The sequence below is a fragment of the Saccostrea echinata genome, unplaced genomic scaffold, assembly GCF_033153115.1.
Source record: "Saccostrea echinata isolate AGI-Se365-2 ecotype Australia unplaced genomic scaffold, CSIRO_AGI_Sech_v1 ptg000025l, whole genome shotgun sequence".
Classification (NCBI taxonomy): Eukaryota; Metazoa; Mollusca; class Bivalvia; order Ostreida; family Ostreidae; genus Saccostrea; species Saccostrea echinata.
In genome coordinates this window covers 26,230,814-26,254,259 of record NW_026889774.1, presented here as the reverse complement: position 1 = coordinate 26,254,259, position 23,446 = coordinate 26,230,814, and the positions used below count along the sequence as shown (strand labels likewise).

The 23,446-nt window shown below is 33.4% G+C and overlaps 1 protein-coding gene across 1 annotated transcript; it reads right to left on the bottom strand.

The window, feature by feature from the left end:
• Window positions 1-6,953: 6,953 nt before the first annotated feature.
• LOC133192274 (uncharacterized) lies at window positions 6,954-20,594 on the bottom strand. The gene is made up of 7 exons (XM_061328270.1): window positions 20,372-20,594; window positions 20,184-20,282; window positions 17,885-18,364; window positions 11,932-12,126; window positions 11,518-11,747; window positions 11,088-11,250; window positions 6,954-10,656 (listed from the first exon to the last, which is right to left on the bottom strand). Exons 1-7 carry the CDS (start codon window positions 20,574-20,576, stop codon window positions 7,130-7,132), a joined length of 4,899 nt encoding a protein of 1,632 aa, XP_061184254.1. The 5' UTR covers window positions 20,577-20,594; the 3' UTR covers window positions 6,954-7,129.
• Between the last annotated feature and the right edge of the window lie 2,852 nt (window positions 20,595-23,446).

The following is a 23,446-nucleotide window of genomic DNA, read 5'->3' as shown; positions in this document are numbered from 1 at the left end:
TTTTTTGGATGTGATTCAATTATCCGGACAATTCATTTATCCGGACATTTCGTTGGGGACAGAGTCGTCCGGATAAACGGATTTTCATGCAAATCTTGTTTCAGTGTGCTTTGTTCTTAATTGTAACATTCCTCTGTGTTACCAATCTTACCGATGCTTGAGAGAAGGAAAGTGAAATAAGATTCGGGAAAGGGAGATATGACATTGAGAAACAATGCTGGACGGAAAAAACTACAAAGTCCCGCTTGGAGGTCCGTTCTGAGTGTCAGTCTTTGACAATCAGGTCAGAATTCACTTCATTTGCAGTAATCTATCACATTTAGAAAATAACTAGAACAGTATTTCATTGTGTGTTATGAAAGGAAAGGCAACCATGCAATTAAACAATAAATGACTAATAGGTAGAGTTTTAATTTTTAAATAAGCAATGTAAACATCTCACATATAGATGTTCCTAATTATAGTTGTTTCTTTGATAACGTTTTTGCTTCTGAAATAGAAAAATGAATTTAATTGCTCAATTTTTTTTAAATTCATAACCTTATGAATGTACATGTTTCGCACTATCACAGGATTAAACAGAATTCCACGATAAAAGGACCGATTCATGATAAAAAATATTTACTTCAAATTGCAAATTGAACAATATTATTCTCTAAAGGACAATTCACTGCACTTAATTTTTTTTTTTTTTTTTGAAAACTTACGAATTATCCACAAATCTGGTATCGTTTATATTTTACAATAATTTTTATATTCCAGCGATCATAAGACCATTTTCAAAACTTAATGCTTAAACAGGACTCATTATACCTGCAACTTCTTAAGAGTTTTGACTTGTACATAATTTAATGTTTAAAACCCATTCCAGTCAAAACTTAATGTTGCTTCACTCATTTACAAATTCAAAAAGAAATTTTTAGTTGTATAAGCATTCGGAATTAATTGCATGGAATATTGCAAAGGAAAGTTTTTTCTATATAAAAAGAAAAAAATCTCTTCTCACAACAAATTCATAGATCTTGTTTCATGCGAAATCATAGCATGTCGCAGAAAATAAAGTAACTTCCGTAAAGTTTTCTTTTTAAGTTGGTCGCCCGCGTGGCGCAGTGGTTAGAGTGTCTGCTCTAGAGTTGCGGAGTAAGGAGTTGATCCTTACTTTGCAGTTTCGAATCCCACTGCGGGACGTGGAGACCGGTCCTTCGGATGAGACCGTATAAACCGAGGTACTGTGTCGCAGTAGGTGCTGGCACGAAAAAGATCCCTCATTGCTCAATGGCCCTGAGTGCCGAGTAAAGGTCAAAATTTGTAGCCCTCCACCGGCAAGTGGTGGCGTCTCCATATGAGTGAAAATTCTCCAGAGGGACGTTAAACAACAAACAATCAATTAAAAAATCTTTCCAAGTTGCACACAAGCCATGCAGATATGACAATGAACTGGAACTTGCAGAACCATACAAACTGGCTTACCACGGTCGTCTTTGACCAAACGCTGCATACCCTTTCATGTTTTTTTCTGAGTTTTTAATGAATGCAAACATAAACATAAAGAACACAATTTCAAAGATATTCTTTTAAAACGTGTGAGCACGATTTTCATGTACTTCTATGACATAGTTCAGTTATTAATTATTATTTACCTCTTTGGGCATTTAAACATCTTAACTTTAAATGATGGTTACCTATTTATATATCAGATAAGTGACATGATAAGAAAATATATTCTTTGTTCATGTTTTTGAAGACTTAATGAAAAGTACTTAAATTTGGCTAAAAACATGAGTCTAAGTCATCCTTCAATCCCATTAAGGGACCTGTAACATGTTTAAATCAAGGTCCAGGGACATGTTTCATCATGTTCAGATACGACTTTTTTTCTTTATCGATTAACATAGTGACAAATATTGATGGTACGCCGTTTTTAAATTTAACATTTAATACATTTTAGGAGAAAGATTCTTCGTGCCTTGAAACAAGCCAGGAATAAGGGAGTTTCTAGAGCAAACTTGATTGTAAACTAAGGTAAATGCTACTCACTCCGTTAATGTGTTAAGATTATGGTCCATACTGATCATTTCTGATTGTGTTTGGCCGACAAAGAATTTTCTATTTGTACCGTTGATATGTGAGACTATTTTCTGAAAGTTTCTTGACATGCACTTTTCTGTTTAAAATACCCTAGAATGTTTTTTTTTTTTCAAGGAAAATGAAATATAAGTTATTACTCAAGATTTTTAATGCGAAAAAATCCTTTTTTATTTCAATCACTTAAAAAATGCTTTTCGTTTGTGAAAAAAATTAGGACTAGCAAACTGGATTTGGACTTTGTATAATACAGTAATTGCTTTACAAAGTAATCTGAAATTCAACAGAAAAAATCTTTCAGGAGATATTCTGGACTGAAAACGTTTGCCCGCACAAATTCCAGTATGTAACAAGGAAAGTCAGATACAGAAAATCATGCTATGTTGCATTTCCGCACAGGCAATGTATAACATACGCCAACTGTGAAAAGAAAGAGTAAGTAAAACCTATGTTATTCATCAATCTTTTTCTCTCCTCAAAATGAAGTTTGGGAGGAGAGGATATATAGTGTATGGGTGAGTGGTGCGTAACGGAAGTGATAATTTACATCGGGTTCGATGTCATTTGCTGTTCTGCTGAATTGAATACTATGTATTTCGTATTATAACTTGTTTTTGTTAATTTTAGTACTGCAATTAACAAAAATGAATAAAACAAATTAAATAAAAGATTCAGTATTTTAGCGTTACTGTTCTTTATTTCTAATATGAATATTGAGTTGTGTATAATTGGATTCGTTATGATACTTCGACTCGAATTTGACAACTCAATGATTTAAGTCAATGGGACTACAAGACTTGTATAGCTTTTTCAAAAAGCTTTGACGTCTTTTAGAACAATTTTCAGAAGTAACCCGTATCGGACCGTATTATTATTCTTGAATATTTCTTGTCTTTGTATTTACTTGACAGACATTAACCCTACCATATAAAAAACAAGGGGAAAAGAATAAAACACAAACTGTAACTTTTGCATGCAAACAAGAACATTTTTATTAACTCTGGAAATATAAAAAAAACACGTTTTATAATTACGATTAAATGTTATAGTGTCAGTTTCATTTAATGCATTTTTTATCTTGTTCGTTTTCTCATTTTTTTAAAGAATGGAAATCCTTAATTACAGGGGTTGCTCGAAAACTGGTCGCGAAAACTGGTCGCGTAAAGAGTGCTTGTTTACCTGATCGACACCACATTTTTAATGTCTGGGTGAACTGTGTAGACAAGTATAGATTTGAGCTGGAAACTTTAGATCGAGTTACCCCAGTGCTGTACCTGTAGCGAATGCTCGCTTTGCGATGGAGATGGCGGTGGCGATGGCGCTGGAGGGCATTAATGATACTAGAAATCGTAATGTGAGCATAGGATGGAATAAAAAATTTGAGGCATTAAAGAAAGTAAAAAAAATGAAAGTGAAAATATTTGACAGAATGTCATGAGTTTTATAGAAGCAGAACCTTTAAAGTACGTTACAGTTTCGTTTCTAATGATGTGTTTTCTCCACAATGGTTATGAACAGGTAAACAAATGCCAGTTATTTCTTGTGGAATGAGTCATTACAATAATGAGTGTATAGTAAGAATGATAGTAAGAAATCAATACAGCTATGTTTATTGACATTTAGTTTTATTTATCAAATCATTATTATCAATAAATGACAGGATCTTTATAGGAAAATATATAGAGAGTATACCTCATTCCGACTTTCCTCCACTTGACAAAGGAAATTCAATACAAAATGTAAACACAGCATAAATGGTTCAATATAACTACATTATTACACAGCGAATATGCTTATCTCTGGTAATTTGGATAAATAATAAGACCAGTCACTGATAATTTGGGTAAAACCTTACAATTGCGATTCAGTTTTCATGTGAAGCGGTAAAAGCTGGAAAGTACGTTCGGAACACCGAACACCGATGTACTCGGGTGCGTACAATAAATTAACTGGACCCGACGTTTTCCGGATATTTGAAGTTATGGCACCAAATCATCATACATTGGACGTCATTGAGGGTCTTACTGGTATAAATACGAGCTCTGCGAGCTCAGTTAGTCAGACGTCTGCAGTCTCAACTCCAGAAAGGTTCTGAGAGACATAAATTGGCTTAATGACTCTAACAGAGCATAGCATCGAGGAATATAGATGGGTAATTATCATTAACCTGATCTAATACTAAATTTGTTAGCAACTTTTGATTGCTTTATTATTTGTTACTGCATTTTATGAGTTCTACTCAGACACAAGTAGTGATCTGAATTCACCGTTGTTAATAACTATTTACTCAGGCAGAAGAAGTGACCTGAACTTAATATTTATAACTCCTGACATCATTATTAACAAATGCATGATGCATTGTATATAATTCTACTGAAAAATTAGCATTACTTTTTATCCCTGTACAAATAGTTGTTCGCAATACCCTCTGATATTTTGCATTTTATACTCACTCGTGAAGAAATCACCAGTTCAATCTTTTAACTCAGATCTAAAGGTCTTAAGTCTATTCGGCTTTGTTTAAAGGGGGGGGGGGTTAAATTAACATTTGGTGGAAAGGGTGGTTGTTTTGTTATTATATCAGATGCAGAGCCAAGGAAGAATGTTGTGTATATTTTTTTTGATAAAACAATCACACCCTCTTGTCTTTCGTTCAACATTCAGATTAAGGAGACCCACAAAGTTACCTCGCTAAACATAGACAGCTGTAAGTCGTAACAGATGCATAGCTTTTTTTAAAACAAAAAAGCATCAAAGATTTAATTGTTTAATTAATTCTTTCTGAGAACATTATTGTCAATTCTATTTCTCTTCACTTCATGGTATTCCGTTGAACCATCATTCAACAATATTAATAATATTAGTGAATTTGTGGATCTCCTATACCCATGATAATGATCAACGGTAACTTTGACAACGAATCGTTCCACTGAGTTTTCCGTGTATACAAATTACCCTACAAATAATGTCCCCATGAAGGAGTAAAATTTTGCTTGCCCACGAACATTGATCCCCCAAGAACTAAAATGAATCCACTCAAATAAGGTCACTATATTTGGTTCCAAATTTCATAGGGATAAGAGTCCAGGATTATTATTTTTTCTGTCCACCTATAAGTAATACAAAAACATTTATAATTGGCCCTGTTCAAACAGAATAACAAATATTGAGAGGGGTATCCCCCCCCCCACCACATTTCAAGATAAGCATCCTAAATTCTTTATCTGATAAAAAGGGATACACCCGTAGGTGTTGTTCAACATTCAGGCTTTATCAATTATATTAGCAATTTTGAGCTATTTGAGTTCTATGAAAAAAGTCCTTTTCAAGCAACCTGTTTATGAGTATGTATTCCGTGAGTATTACAAAAGCAATTCTACTAGTCGCCTACCGGTTAATGTAATTAGTCTGGTTTCTGCAATTTTGATTTGTAAACTATCAAAATAGACACACATAACATATATTATCTCAATATCAGCAAGCAAGTATGATAAAAGAGCGGAAAACCAAGTTGGATAGACCTGCAGAAGAGGAGGAAACCTATCGTCACCTTCGTTTACATCGGTACGGGACTACTCATAATTCTACATCCCCTTTTCTATATTTAAGGTGCAGTTGTGCCTATCTTACTCTTCTGTTATTTCTTGATCTTTGATATTATATGTTTTCGAAACGTCCATCAATGAAGAAACATAAAAAAAAAAGTCCGTTGACATTTATAAAAACAAAATTAAATACATTGAGAACTTGGGATCAAAGACAATTTTCATCTAATTTTGTAAATAACAAGGTTTTTATATAGATCTACCACTCTATACTATAGATATAGAGGGTAGACCTATATAGACATATATATATATATATATATATATATATATATATATATATATATATATATATATATATATATATATATATATATATATATATATATATATATATATTGTCCATGGATCTGGTCTAACCTCGCTTTTTTTTTGTAGCTGAAGTTTACCATTTTACGTGTAGTTTTTGCAACACTCTGACGCTATACTAGACAAACAATTGACGTCATTGTAACAGCAATGGAAACATGGATTCAACCCAAATATCAGAGTAAATTTTTAACTTGATATCATGAACAATGATAAAATAGAATTCCAGTTTCAAAAGCAAACAATATTTTTTTCTGTAATATCACACTTTAATATATCAATACGAAATATAACACAGTGATTCTGATTGTAAGGTGGTTAGCTGAAAGGGAGGTAACTCTTGCCTATTATAACGAACTTTAAATGAAATATATGGAGATAACGAACAGTATTCAAGCTCAAAAGTCCATTAATCAATACAAAATAGGAGCAGAGCAAACACGGACCTCCAAACATCAGAGGTGGTATCAGGTGCCATGGAGGAGTGAGCATCCCCTGCCGACCGGTCACACCCGCCGTGTGCTCCTTGTCATGATCGGGAAATAACGGAAAAATCCGTCGACAATTCAGTGTGTAAATAATGGCCTAACAATTAGTGTGAAAAACGTCAGTCAGCATTTGACTCAATGATAAATTGTATTTGCTGACAAGGTCATTGTATCGACCATAGAACTTACGAAATGATGACTTTAAACGAGACAGCTGATATTCTTGTTTCATCAACTTATTTGTCAATAATTTACCTCGTTTTAGAAATTGTACATACGTAGAGCAAAACAAATAATATTGAGGTCCCCTTCGCCACCGATTTTTTTTTAATCTGAAAGATGATATATTTCTAGGTTTCTTTTAGATTTTAAAAATCTGTTGAAAACGTTTTAGATTTTTCTTTTGTTTCCATCCTATATTCAATGGTTTATATAAGGAAATTCCACAAGACAAAACATTACAATGTTTAAATTTATGTTACATGTATTTTCAAACAAATGTTCAATTAAATTAGCCTACATAGACATATAATTTTCAAGAAACAATCAAATAATTGTCATATTTGATGTGCAGCCTTTTCTTTCATATTGCCTTGTTTTCTAGTGAACTACCTCTTAAGTGTTACATGTTTGAAAATATATTCACTTAACAGATGTATGCTTTATGTAATACTGATTTGTTCCACTGCTCAGGAAGTAAATATTGGCTCCATGATCTATGAAATGTTGAAGGACCTCTATGTGTTTGTATTCTTCTGCATACTGTAATGGGGTTTTGTCCGAGTTGTCACAAAGATTGATTTTGCCTCCAAATTGAACTAGAAGTTTGACAATCTCTGTACATCCGTTTTGTGCTGCGTAATGTAATGGTGTTCTCTTGCGACGATCACAAAGGTTGACATCAGCTCCATGTTCCAAAAGAAACTTAACAATTTCCATATATTTATTCTGGGCTGCTTTCAGCAATGGAGTTTCGTTTTTCCAAAGATCACAATCATTGACCCTAGCATTATTTTCTATTAGATGTTTAACAATATCTTTGTGTCCAAATTGTGCTGCTAAATATAATGATGTTGCTTCATTCCAATCGACTCGAACATTGACTTTGGCTCCATGTTCTACTAGATGCTTAACAATATCTTTGTGACCGTTTTCCGATGCATTAGACAATGGCGTTTTTTTCCAGATATCAAAAACATTAACCTTCGCCCCACGTCTTAATAGATATTTAACAATTTCGGTATGCCCGTATTCTGAGGCTATATGTAACGGTGCTTCGCCCTCCCATAACGTAGCAAGATTAATATTGTCCCCATGTTCTACCAGTTGCATAATAATCTCCGTGTTTCCATATTCTGATGCTTTATGTAATGGTGTTTTGTATTCGTGATTATACAAATTAATATTGGCTCCATTTTCTACTAAATATTTAACAATTTCAGGATGTCCACGCCTTATTGCTATATGCAATGGTGTTTCTTTTTCCCGAAAACCTAAATCAGCCTGTCTTTTTTTATCTCCATTTATATTCTCTGTGGAGAAAAGTGATGGAGTGCAATTGTTGGTAAATTTTTCATTTGAAATATTAAGGTCTACTCCATGCACCACCAGTGTTCTAACAAGATCCAGGTTCCCTCTATTTATTGCAATAGTAAAGGCTTTTTGCATTGCTTCATCTCGGTCTTCAGAATGGAAGTTACGGTTTAACAGAAACTTGACTGCTTCAATATTATCTTTGGCTGAAGCTTTCAATAAATGCAAATAACTCCAAGGAATATCAGGACACCTTGGCTGGTCAAACGTTTTCAAGATAATCTTCAAAACATCAAAATCATACGACACTGAGACATATGACAAAATGGAATTTATCTCATTTTCCAACAGACTATCAATTTTAGCTCCATGATCAATTAACTTTATAAAAAGATCAATATCTTGTTTCTGTATAGCCCATTGTATTATTGTTCTACCTTCACTGTCCAGAACATTCAGATCGAATCCTTTACTTAACATCAGATCAATGATTTTGTTACTTAGAAGCATTTCATATACACCGGATTTAACTAGAATCCTCGAAATGTCAAAGTAATTATTATTAATAGACTGAAATAAAGCTGTCTTCTTTTCATTATTTTCACAGATTGTAATGTCTGCTCCATTGTTCACTAATACTTCTACTATTTTCAAAAATCCCTTTTCGGCAGCAATAAATAAAGGAGATTTATTGTAAGCATCACATATGTTAATGTTAGCGTCGTTGGTAAGCAAGTTTTGAACGACGCTGAAATGGCCGAAATATGAGGCACAATACAATGGTGACTTATTAACACCATTGATCTTGTCAATATTGGCATTTTTCTTTATTAAATGATCCAACATCTTTTCATTTCCTTGTTTGGCTACATGAGTCAGTGGTGTATCTCCTTCAGGCGTGTCATCACGTTTGTTAATATCTGCACCAGCATCAAGCAAGGCATCTACGATTTCACAATTGTATCCTATGCATGCAGCAGTAAGAGGTGTAAAACACATGTGGATATTTAGTGAGTCGAATTTTCCACTAGGACTATTGTCAATACAATTATTCTCCAAGTATCCAATCAATTTCTTTGTAATTTGTGAATTTGCACTAAAAGTACTCAGCACAAGAAGATGAGATTGCTCAGATAAGGAAAATCCAAATATTTTTCTACAAGTAAGCTCATAAAGAATGTATTTATCAACAAGGAATTTTAGAAGATCCTCGTGACCATAAGCAACTACCCAGTTGAGAGCCCGAATCTGATATTTTGTTTTATATGTTGTTATATTTTCAGGCATTTCTTCATCTTCAACCATAAAAGAATCGGTCATTACCTCGGAGTATGTTTCACAAACAATGAGCCTTTCGAAAATGTACTTGCGTCCTTCCTCAACCTTATCAATAAATTCTGTGGCGATAAGATGAGGGACATAATCATGACCTTTCAGAAAGGCTTCAGCTAATTCTTCGTTTGACTTAGTATGTAGATATTCTATGAAGACCTGTATAAAAGATAGCTCTTTTAAACATTCATTTTGGAAGACATCATAAAACTGTTTCTCTTTGATATCAAGATAAAGTCTTTCAGCCAGAACAGAGTAAGTTTCTTTTGGAATAATAACAGATGAATTAAGATTTGAGTTAGCATCTGTTCTGAGCCTTACACATCTAGAAATATATCCACTGTTCATCTTTGATATGATCATTTCGGGGAACTCTCTCCCGTACATGTATGCCATTACTTCAAAAATAGAGTCGTGAACAAAAGCGTATATTTCATCAATTTTGATGACATACGTTCCATTCATTTGGTTTAATGCATCGCATACTTGCAAATCAGATAGTGACCCCTCTATCCTGAACTGTTTTGTCATGTGACTAAGGGTTTCAGTATCCTTCCATTCCTGCATGTTTAGCCTATTCTGTGAAAGCACACAGAGAACTAATGAGGCGTAGTGAATCTTGTTTAAAAGTTTCATTTTCTGGAATTCCTCAATCAGGCACTTTTTAGGCATTTCAAAAAATCGTTTGCCTTCTTTTTGGTATTGTGTTTCTTTCGAAAACAGTTTGCATAGTAAAGGAAACATCACAGATCCTGACTTAAGTGACAGGGATTGATAAACAGACTTTTCAACTTTGCACTTTTCACAATGAATAGTGAGCATTTCTTTCATTTCAGTTGGCAAAAGGGATATTCGTTCGTTTTCGATATCGATTGTATTTTGAAATATGTACAGATCTAATTTTCTACCCTCATAATACACTGATTTTCTACAAGTAAAAATGAACTTTGTTTGTTTTTCTGATAAGAGCTTAATCGTTTTTGTAAAATCTACCAAGGAATTGTATCTTGACCTATCAAACCCAAACACACCTGCTGGATCATCGTACAAAAAAATCTGTTTCACATAGGAATGTCCAAAGTTTTTGATATCCTCTAAACAAATGACCGGGATGATCTCCCATCCCTCGCTTTTGTATTTGATTGCTAAATGGCGTGCCTTTGCTGTTTTACCAGTACCCGGTCCCCCAATGATGGTGACAACATTATGAATATTCATCAATTCTTCAAATTCTTTATAGGCCCGAGTTTCGCAAAACACCTCGTCGTCTTCCTCCCAGAGTTTTACCTCATCTGTTTGACGTTCTGAATAGAAATTATGAAAAAGAACTAATTTAACGTTTTCACAGTAAAAATACCAAATATGAAAATGAATGCTTTCTCTTTAAAACGATAAAAATCGCGACAAAACTCTCGATTCTTCTTCCCTTCACGAAAATTGTTATAAAGAAAATACTCCTTATAGATAGGGAGAGTAAATTATCCCTCCTGGCTCGGACTAAAACTGCCAGTGTCTCTCTAAACTGTTCTTAATATCTATGTTTACAATTTTCATTCTCGCCATGCTGAGTTATGATGTCTTGATATTACAGCCTACGTAAAGGTTGTTTCACTTTTTCATTAAATATAAACGAACATGAAGTGTTATTATAAGTATTTTACTTATTTTTCCCATCTACTCTTCAGTAAATAAGCTTCAATTATGAAGAACTTTTTTTAAATGGGAGAGAAAATACCTTTAATGTGCGCTGGTATGTGAGTCTGCTCTAGCTCTGAGACTCTATATTTCAAAAGATCAAAGTCATCCATGATACTCTTCCTCGCTTTCTTATCAAATTTTCTCGTCTCCAAAGAAGAGGTTTCTTTTTTCAATGATCCATTACTAAGACGAAAAATTGCCTGAAAATTTCGTAGGAAATATCAAATTAACAATTGATTGCCATATAGAAACATGTTCTCACATGTATTATGTATATGAAAATACATAGATTTATGTCTGTGTTAAATGGGATTGAATTTGAATGACGGTTTCTTGATTGAAAACATTATTAAAAATTCACATTTTTCATATATCACAAGTTTCTTGAAGGAAAAAAGTGACAGGCTATCCTCATTAAAATCTAAATACATATACATACATAATCCAAAGATGAATTAAATTCTTACTTCTGATAAATCAGACCAGTTCCTTTGAAAGATCGATAGATCCATTGAAGTCTTCCCATGACAGATGGAGTTTCTGTGTATCCTTACTCGCTCTACGTCATCAGTAAGAGAGGTATTGTAAGGAAAAGGATCATTTCCCCAACCGTTAGATGGCTGCGTAACACTCAATGTATTACGGAAAAGAGCATAGAGCAAAGTTGTATCAAAGTTTTTTGTTGATACAGAACCGCCTGAAAAAAATTGTAAAGTTTTACTGAATATATATACATTTAACAAAATGAAAATGGTAAAAAAAATTATCTTTTCATATAATATAACTATTTGCAAAAACAAATTATTCAGGAAAAAACACAAGTTCTAGATGTAATGATTTAATCAGTTTGGGAAATTTCAACGAATTTTTATATTAGTTACCTGGGAAAAGGACTTTCCTCTGAGAGGCACATTTCTCCAGTAGTTTGCATTTATGAGTCTGTAGATGAGATGCCAAGAGGGATGGTGGAACTTTATTGTCAAATGCCATTCTCAGAGCGTCAGTGCCCAGCTGTGCCAACAAGTAAAATCTCAAGAACCTATTTTCGTCCTCTGTAATGGCGTCATCATTGTCATCTGTTCCAATTAAAAATTAAAAAGAAAAAATAATATAATAAAGTTTTAAATCTTAAGTCAAGAGAAAAGTTTAAAAAAGAGGTCCATTGGCCACAACGCTCACCTGAGTTACCTTAGTTCTTCAGAGGATTTTAAAGAGATTTTTATATTCTGTTGAAAAAACTGTGCCCCATATTATGGCCCCACCAAGGCCTACCTCTAAGGGGTCTCTGAATCCACACCACATAGGGATGCTTTAATATCGACATGATTAAATGTTCTTTTACTGATGGAGAAGAAAATTCTTTTCCTCTATTTATGCATATTTAGTATAAATTTGATCCTGATTTTATCCAAAAATAACCCGGGGTCCATGATTTAAAAAAATCGCACATCTTGGAATGTTTGGAATTTAACTTAGGCAGCAATATACCCTTATCACATGCATACGGAGTTTACATCTCTCAGGTAATTCGATACGCAAGAGTATGTTCTACGTATGAACAATTTCTAAAACGAAGTAAGTTATTGACAAACAAGTTGATGAAACAAGAGAATCAAAGGTCCCGTTTTAAGTCATCATTTCGTAAGTTCTATGGTCGATACAATGACCTTGTCAAAAAATACAATTTATCATTAAGTCAAATGCTGACTGACGTTTTTCATACAAATTGTTCCGTTATTTTCCGATCATGACAAGAAGCACACGGCGGATGTGACCTGTCGGCAGGGGGGGGGGGGGATACTTACTTCCCTGTGGCACCTGATCCTACTTCTGATGTTTTTAGAGGTTCGTGTTTGCTCTGCTCCTGCTTTGTATTGTTTAAATGGACCTTTGAGCTTGAATACTGTTCGTTATCTCCATATTTCATTTCTTTAGAAGATTTAAAATAAATCCTTATATAGTTTCAAGCAAAAATTTGACCCCCTATTGTGGCCCAACGCTACCCGGGGGACCGTGAGTTGAATAGTTTAAAATCTACGATACCTCAAGAAGCCTTCAAATAAGTTTCATCTTTTCTTCTCCAGTGATTCTTGTGATTTTTTTTTTAAAAAATCTTACATATTTCAATGTAAAAATTTGAGCCCTCATAGATCCCTCATTGTGGCCCCAACCTAACCTCCGGGTCCATGATTTGAAAAATTTAGATTCTATATTATGTCTACAAGTGTTGTTGTGGCCCCAACCTACCCCCAGGTTGCATGTTTTGAATAACCTACAAACAACATTATCTCTGGAAGCTTTCATATAAGTTTAACATTTTCCGGCCAAATGGTTCTTGAGAAGATTTTCAAGACGTTTCTTATATATTTCAAAGTAAAACTTTGATTCTTTATTGTGGCCCCTTCCTACTCCAAGTTGTCTAGTGGTTCTTGAAAAGAAGATTTTAAAGGTTTTTCTTATATATTTCAATATGAAAATTTCCTTTCCTATTGATGCCCCTTCCTCACCCCGGAGATCATGATTTAAACAATTTAGAATTTACGCTTCCTCGGGAACCTGACAACTTTCACCGTTTCTGGCCCAATGGTTCGTAAGATTTTTTTTCCTATATTTTCAACACAAAACTTTCATCCCCACTCTCACCCCAGGGGTCTTGATGTGAACAATTTAGACTTACACTTCCTCAAGAACCTTCCACATAAGTTTCACTTTTTCTGGTCCAATGCTTTTTTAAAAAGAGGATTTTTAAAGATGTTTCATATATATATATATATATATATATATATATATATATATATATATATATATATATATATTATATTATATTATATTATATTATATTATATTATATATATATATATATATATATATATATATATATATATATATATATATATATATTTCAGTGTAAAAAAAAATTTGATATCCTATTATGGCTCCACCCTAATCTCAGGGGTCCTGATTTGAATAATTCAGATTCTACACTTCCTCGGGATGCTTCCACATAATTTTCGCTTTTTCTGGCCCAGTGGTTCTTGAGAAGAAGATTTTAAAAGACTTTTCTTATATGTTTCAATGTTAAACTTTGATCCGTTATTGTGGCCCCACTATACCACTAGGGTGCATGATTTGAACAATTTAGAATTTATACTTCCTCAGGAAGCTTCTATAAAAGTTTTCCTTTCTGGCCCAGTGGTTCTTGAGAGTGAAATATTTTAATGGCCCTATTCTATTGTTGCCTTTTCTTGATTATCTCCCCTTGGAGGATGCTTTGTGCCAACGTTAATTAAAATTGGACAAGTAGTTCTTGAGAAGAAGTCGAAAATGCAAAATGTTTACAGACGGAAAGACGGGCGGACGGACGGACGCCGCACAACGGGTGATCAGTAAAGCTCACTTGAGCAAAAAAGAGGCCTTTGATTCACATTGGGTCTGTTCTTTATCAGAAGATTTTTTCCCTATATTTTCCTATGTAAAATTTTGAGCTCCTATTGTGGACCCACCCTTCCCCTTGGGGGCAATGATTTTAATAGCATTGAATAAACACTTGCAGAGGATGCTTGCTCATAAATATGACTATTTATGGATTTGCTTTTCTTAGAAGATCTTTAAAATCTTTTCCCACATAATCCTATGTAAGAATTTAATTGCCTGTTGGGTGCAATTCCACACTCCACCCTTCCCCTTGGGGTCACATTTGGAAATACAATCTTCACTACCTGAGGATGCCTCCAAATTAATATGACCATCTTTGCTGTTCTTGATATGAAATTATCTTCTAAGTAAAACTTGATATAAGATTTATGTAAAGTAGAAGGGCCGAAAACTGTCCATTCTGTGATAGAAAGAACTAATCGAGGGCCGTAGGCCCGAGATTAGTTCTTTCTCTCACAGAATGGACAGTTTGAGGCCTTCTCCTACTTAAAACATGATGTTCTTTGTATTGAAAATAAATAAACTATGTTCAAAACTGGTATCAGATATAACAGGTAGCACACATACAATGGCAAGTTCATTGTTTACGGAATAGACAGTCACAGGTAAGCTAGGGATGCAGAGCAACTTGTTGAATAGCCATTGTGTTTCCAGATGCAAATAACAAAAGGTTTTTGTCGCAAGAATGGACAGATACAGGTGGATTTTTGGGATACTAGTATTTGTACAAGTATGCAATGCTTCAAAACCAGTTTACAGTTTGCGTTGTAAAGGCATACATGTTTTCTTATGATAGAGAGAGTATATTACAGAATCAAAATCTAATAAACCAAAATATGCACAAAATTAGTGATATTTGGATCTTGAAACAGAAAAGTAAGAGTAAAAGAAATATTAGCCAAATTTTGACCCAAAAATGAACTTTGACGACAGATACAGGTGATCAAATTCGAATCAAACCTGGAAATGTTTTATTTGAATTCTGTTTTTGAGGATATATTAACTGCAGCAGTGTAATGGTGAGATGCAAATTGTGTTCTGAGTGGTTGATTAGCCATGAGCCAAATGCAATCTTCGACCTGAAAATGTTTTTCAAATCAAATCTGGAAATGTTTCATTTTTATTTATTTTCTACCGAAATATTAACTGCGGCAGTGTAGTGTTCATGGTGCAAACTGTTTTCTGGAAAGAGGATTCAATGTTAGACGTACTTCTATCTGAAAATGAATTCTCCTCGAGGGAATGATTTTTCCGAAATTTTAATCAAATGTGAAATTGTATCATTTGAATTCAAGTTTTGTAAAAATCAAGTTTTGAGTATTGAAATAATGTGCATTATTCAAGGATTTAAAAGAGTAAAATCGAGTGGATGCTGTGCAGACATTGTGTTCTGGATTAACTTTGATCTCCGCATTCTTTTTGTTATTTTATAAGTAAATTTAAAAAAAAGCATTTAATGTATTTGTTTTTGTTTCCCTCCTGAACACTTCCCAAAGTTTACCTGTAACTCTCCATTCTGTTTGATTTAACTGTCCATTCTTTTTTTTTAAAAAAACTGTCCATTCTTAAAAGAATGGACAGTTTTCCAAAAAGAATGTATACTTACAGGTAACTTAATGGATTGTTTGAGGAGTTAGCTCAACATTAAGCTATAGAAAGGACAACACAAACAAAAAAGGTTTACGTCAAAATCATGTTTTAATTCTAGTTAGGCAATTATTCACACATTGAATTGTCTACGTATTTTCCGTTTTCTAGATCATGACAAGGAACACACCGCGGGTGTGACCTGTCGACAGGGGATCCTTACTCCTCCATGGTACCTGATCCCACTTCTGATGTTTTTAGAGGTCCGTATTTGCTCTGCTCCTGCCTTGTATGCGAGTTTGATTACTGTTTGTTTTCCCCATATTTGATTCTATGTAAAACTTTGATCCACAAACCTTCATTGCCCATAGTGGTACCACCCTACACCGCGGGGCCATGATTTAAAAAGAACTTGAATCTACAGTACCTGAGGTGGGGATGCTTCCACATTAATATGACAAAACATGGCTTTGCTGTTTCCGAAAAAAAATATTCTTTTCCTATATATTCCATTGTAAAACTTTGGTCGCCTATTGTGGCAACACACTACCCCAGGGACAATGATTTGAACAAATTTGCATCTACACTATATCAGAAAGCTTTCAAATAAGTTTCACCGTTCACGATAGCTCAGTTGGTAGAGCGCGCGCTTCGTGATCAGGGGGTCGTGAGTTCGAATCTCGGCCGCGACTGACCTAAGTCGATAAAAAATGGGTAGCAACTGTTCCTTTGCTATGATCTCGGCACTTTGAAGTGAAAGCTGCGGGTCCTTCGGATGAGACCTTAAAAACGGGGGCACCGTGTCACGGCATAGGTTGGCACGATAAAGATCCCTCATAGCTCAGCCCTGAGTGCCGAGTCAAGGTCAAAATTTGACGTCTCTATATTTGACGTCTCTATATGAGTGAAAAATTCTCGAATGGGACGTAAAACAACATACAATCAGTCAATCAAATAAGTTTCATTTTCTGGTTCAGTCGTTTTTGAGGTGACGATTTATTTCTTGATTATCTTCCTTTGAATGGAACTAAAGTCTTTATTTTCCATTCACTCAAGAATGCAATATGGCGACGGGTCCCTAACAAAATAATACTATAGTAAACTATAGTTAACTAGAGTTTACTAAAGTTAACTATAGTATCAAAGTAAAAACTTTGGAACTTTGATTTACTTAAGTAATAACTTTGGAACTTTGATTTACTATAGTGAAAACCTTTGGTCAACTATAGTAAAAGCTTTGAGACTTTGATTTACTATAGTGAAAACTTTGGAACCTTGATTAACTATAGTTAACTATAGTAAACTATAGTTAACTATAGTTTACTATAGTATTTTTTGTTAGGTTTGATCAGAAAAGCTCACTTGAACCTTTGATTCATGCGACTAAATTTAAACACTAGCTAACATACTCTTATTTAGGAATGGAACATGTATATATATATATATATATATATATATATATATATATATATATATATATATATATATATATATATATATATATATATATATATATATATATATATATATATATTTCAGAAACCTGATAGAGAAAAAAAACTTATGCCTATGAAAGAAATATACATATAATTTTGATTTTGCAAAAAGAAACAGATTTCAATAATACAGAAAATGAAAAATGTAGAATTGTACAACTAGTAACGCATATAAGCAAGAGTTGTTAACAAAGTTTTGTTTTACAAATGATCATGTTGAAAAAAGAAAATCATGTGACATGAACAAAAAAGTTATAACTGTATAACCTTCAGAAAAATGATAAACGATATAGTAGTTTTATTACTTATTACTTACATGTAAGCGTTAGATGCGAAGAACATGGAGATGACAACACTGATGAACAATTCAAAGAAGTCAATGTTGATGAGGAGGAAGTGCTACAAGACGTGACTGATAGACTGACCAAGGATTGGCTAGGTAGTTTCTTTGACTGACTCGTGCCTTGGATATAACCCGACAGTGGATTGAGCTTGGCTGTTGATATTGACTGGACATTTTCCAATGTCGTTTGGTTGTTACTTCTTGTTGTAAATTGACTATTGCTAGCGACAGGAAAGGTGGTTGTAATTGTATTAATCAAATTGTTGGAAGTAATTGTTTGTGGACTATTTTGAGTAGAAATGGTTTGCATCATTCCATGTATATTTGAATCCCTCGTACTTGACAAATAATTCCGTGATGGAGGGAAGGATGTCTGTGTCGAGGCGGTCATCTTATGAATTTGTGGTCTTGGTAACATGGATTTGCGACAAAAAACTGGATAGTTTCTTTTTCCTGTATGAACAAATATATACATATATATTATATAAATTGAGCCCTTTCAGGAGGTCTATCTATAGATATATCAGGTATATCAACTTCACAAAAAAGCATTTCGACTGAACAAAAAGTGCTTTTGTGTGAAGTCGATATGTAGCAAAACAGGCATTGGCTGATTTTTCGGACAACAGGACTTTGGTTTTCAAAATGCGCTACTTGCAGTCTTAACCTTTGAGCAACACTTTAGGTTCAGAGCGAAATAATCATCTGTTGTCCTAGGACCTAGTCAACAACTTTTTATGAAAGCATTATTTAAACGCAAAAAGAGAAACATCGGCAAAGCAGCTCAAAAATACAGTTTCCTCCCAAGATATTAATATGAAGTAAAAAGAAACCCCTTGTTAAAGGCCAAAATATATCTGAAAGTTAATCTTAGAGAACATTGTAGCAATACCTCATTTAAGAATTAATGCAACGACAGGTTGCAACTCTATTTGGAGTGTTTGTTTGTTTATTGTTTAAAGTCCCTCTCGAGAATTTTTCACTCATATGGTACGCCACCACTTGCCGGTGGAGAGCTACAAATTTTGACCTATACTCGGCACTCAGGGCCATTGAGCAGTGAGGGATCTTTTTCGTGCCAGCACCTACTGCGACACAGTACCTCGGTTTATACGGTCTCATCCGACGGATCGGTCTCCACGTCCCACAGTGGGATTCGAACCCGCGACGTAAGGATCGACTCCTTACTCTTCGATTCTAGAGCTATTTGGAGTGAACAAAACTCAATCAACTTAACTTTGGAGACCATTTATTGAATCATGAATCTTTATTAAAGGTCAAGTCACAGTAATAAATTTTGCAATGTATTCTTACCAAAAATGCACAATTGTGAGTAGATGATATTAACAGATCTTGTAAAACAATTCTTTATAAGTAATTTAGTACCAGAAAATATAAAGCCATCCAGCAAAGAACGCAAGTTTGTTTCGGTCGAAGTCGAGTAGGTGCTTGAAAATTAAGTGCAGAATTTTATTACTCTCCACAAATACAGTAAACAAAAAATCCAGCACACCCAACATTTTCATGAATCTGGTATGTACTTAAGGAAGTTTTTAAGTTTTATGTGAGTTATTGGTGTGTAAGTCCCACAGACTTGTCACGTAGGCATATTTCATGAAGCGCACCAATAATTCATACTAAACTGAAAAACATTCCTTATATTTACATTTTACATGTTCAAAAGCACCAAAATATACTCAATGTTTGAATTATTCGCTGCCCTATATCTTACATTTTATTAACGATTCTGTAGCTCATTGTGACGTCACTTTAGGGCGAGTTTCTCCGTGCGTATTTCTACGCGTGAGTATACACGAAAATGGCATTCAAATCAATTTCACAGTTGATTTAATAGAAAAACACAGCAAATGTAAATATAGAAGTTTACATGTAGTTTTTCATCTCATAAAAAATCCAGTCCCTGTATAGGATCAAAAAAAATTCCAGAATCGAGAGAGGGGATTCAGGAATTATTTCGTGTCAGCCATGTTTTGACGAGAACCGAAAGTACATTATTTTTAATGAACAAAAATTGAAGCTAAATAAACACTTTCTTTTTCTGGCTAAAGAGTTATAAATTACCCAACTCTGGTTTTACTATTTAAAAGCATTCATTTTCTCATTTTAATTGCCTTAATTTTTAATTTGATCCTTTCACTAAAGGATTTCATTGTGCGTGGAGTTTACAGATAAACAGGCAGATGCAGAGACGATGGGAATTTAGATTTGAAGAGTAATGGCTTCGGCTAAAACGTGCTAAATAAATTATTACTATGATCGCTGCGTTTCTTTCTGGATATCAAGCTTTGCTGTTCAATGATTGCCTTTCTTTTCCGTTGATATGTTGACCGTTGAGAAGACGCTGAAATCCCTGAAAAAATTATTTCATGATCAATTAATTCATAATGATCATCATTATTTTTATTATCATATTCATTATTCTGAAATACATGTTTATACCTTTCATTTTTTCGACTTCTTTAATAATCTTATGTCTGTAACCATACTCCTGTATCCCAGCCTCTTTCAAGTTATCTGAAGTCATCTCCTTTAGAATATCCATGGTTATCTTCTGTCTGGAGAACAGTTTTATGAGGCACTCAAGGCCAACGCCTATCAGAAACTGCGTAACAGTCTCCTCTTCAGCATCCTCGCCCTCTGCCATATCTGCTCCCGAAGTCCCAGCCATGTTAAAGCCTAATATCAAACTACATGTCATATAAAGGAACAGTTAAAAATAATTCTTAAAATGTATGAAATTTGATTTCTTGAATGCAATTATGTTGAATATTTTTTCTCACGTGAAAATATTGACTTCATCTGGTCTGATTTGATAATGAGATAAAATCATAAAATATTATATAATTTTGTAGACGTGAAACAAAATTAATTTGTATTGTCCTGTAATGCATGTGTTTGTTAAACATACAATGATGAGAAATAATTTCAGTTAACTTTAGTTATTAATTTGTAAACGGGATCAGGAAGAGTTTACCTTTCCCAGCAAATTTCCAAACATTTCTGAGACAAAGTAAACATTATACCTAAAACATTTCAAATTTAACCTAAGTAAAAAATCACACATAATAATAATAAAATAATAATATGTGTCACATGAAAGTTTTTATATTAATGTGCCTCCTTTTTTGGTCACTGTATTATTTCCTTAACTACATATGTATCCTTGAAAACAAGACATTGATACTTATCAATTTTTCGAATTCATAACAGAGTTCAGTTTTTTTTTTCTTTTACTAGAGACATTCAAGCTTGTTCATCCACCTTCTGCTTTCAAGTAATATACATGTATATTTGTGCCACACCTGAGCGCATGTTCAATAGAAGTAGTAAAACTTGTTTTTCTGTTGATTAGGCGTTAGCAGCAATACTTTTTCGGGTCATTAAACAAGTTGAAAGTCTTTAGAAAATACATATATTTCAAATGAGTTATAAATCATCTGTTAAAAACAAGATATGAAGTTTAGCTTATCACAAAAGGATTTTTATTATAAAGCTATTCATCAAAAAGATCCAAATTCATAAGTTTTTAATTTTTCAAAAATGAAACTTAGGATTGTTTGATCAACAATTTCTTTCATGTTGTTTATAATAAGTTAACACTGAAATGAGAAAAAAACCTGTCAACTTCAAATAGAAATCGTTAAATATTTTCGCAAAATAAAAGTCTATAATTAGTCAAATAAGCGTTTGGGCACGGATGAGTCCTGTCTGCATGAAATTCTTTTCGATCAAATTTATAGTTTATATTTTATTTTCAACTTCATTCATCAAAAAAAATACCCATTGGGAACCCCCGATCTGTGTTGAGCTATGGAATCCCCCTATGCTGTTTTTAGTATCATACTAGTTATTTATATCACTGTACCATTATCTGACATAAATTGTGTCAATAAAAGGCTGTATTATAACTACTTCGTTATAGCGCAGTTTTCATTGATAAATACGAAATGTCAGATAAACTAAAATTTAAAGTTCGGCGATATTCAAATCTTACAGAAGTGCCATCTTTGCATGAATAAAAAATGTGTTTCTTTAAAAATTAATTATCAAAGATTCTCTCAGAAATGGAGAATAGAATATGAACAATAACAAGCCTATATATAGATAGGAAGAGAATCATTTTGCATATACACTAGTCCTAATTTTGTGAATACAAATTAAATGTAGAAAGCATCACTTACATGTACTTTATTCAGGCGTTTTTAGAAAAATGGCTGCCAACACTTTTATGCATAATTATGTTACATTTCACTTCAGCGGCGAAAAGTATCTACCAATCAGATTTCATGTAACAAAGAAATTACACATTACATGATTTACTTTCGATTTGAACATGCAGAATACTAGTATTTGAAATCAAAATAATGCAAATATTTGGGACACTGACACTTGAAATGTACGTATTTAAAATGAAGACTAAGTATAAAGTCAGCATCTGTTTAGCAAGTAAGTGCATTCATATATTTTACACTAGATCGTAACAAACAATGTAATAAATCTTAATATCATTTCTGAATTAACATAATTTTAATGACTATAAAACGTCACAAAGAAAGATATTTGAATTAAACCCAATCTCCCAAATCAGAATTCCGTTATTGGTTATAAACGTATTTCACAATTTTAAATCTGATATTCGTGATATGATGATCTATAATGATAAAAAGACATCGCATTACAAATGAAGAAATGATATGATCGCAAAGTTTTGACTAATGTTAAGCTAAGCAAGAAGTTAATGAAATTCGCAATCATTTTTTAAGGTTTTCTAAGTACTAAAAATGCAAATAATAGATGAACTTCATGAACAAGTTTCCACACCAACCTTCTATCATTTCTATTCATCTTGATGATATTCTTGTGCACTATTTAGAGGAAAAGCAGTATACTAGCTTAAAGAGAATTTACATTTTTTAAGTCTTGCATTTTTCTTATTTCATGTATTGTTAAAGCTTTATCACACACAACCTATCCATAGTTTGTTTTAGTGTGCTTTACATTCCATACTTTGATTAAAATATATAACATTTTGATTAAGAACTAGTATTATTATTTATATAACGTTTTTCAACAAGTATTGCTGATTTATTTTTAAATTTCATCTAAAGAGAATCAAAAAGGTTAAGAAAACGAACAGTAGTCAATCTTGCAGGTGTCAGGGAGACCTTCCCTGTCAATTCTTCCGTATTGATCATGTAAACAGAGTACTCTGTAGTCAAATTATTATAAAAATATAGACTTGACAGTTTGTCTGAAACATGTCAGTCAAAACACAACCCAACGATAGGCTGTATTTGCAAACAAGGTCATTATAACGACAATAGAATTTCCGAACTCAAAATCTTGATGAGATTGTTTAAAGCTCTGTAGCATCTTTTTTTATTTTTTTATTTTTTGTTGTTGACAATATATACTCATGTATTGATCACTTGAAGTATCAAAAGCAAGTTTACATTTTCATCCTTTGAGTTATGGACAAGTTTAAGGGCTCCTAAAGTCATAGTCTAAGTGGTA

Excerpts from the sequence above, each read along its gene's own strand:
- LOC133192274 (XM_061328270.1), bottom strand. The coding sequence starts at position 20,576 with ATGGCAGAGGGCGAGGATGCTGAAGAGGAGACTGTTACGCAGTTTCTG. Across the intron at positions 18,365-20,183 it reads AAAGAAACGCAGCGATCATA|GAAAAAGAAACTATCCAGTT; the intron begins GTAATAATTTAT and ends TTGTTCATACAG. Across the intron at positions 11,251-11,517 it reads ACTGGTCTGATTTATCAGAA|GCAATTTTTCGTCTTAGTAA; the intron begins GTAAGAATTTAA and ends CGAAATTTTCAG.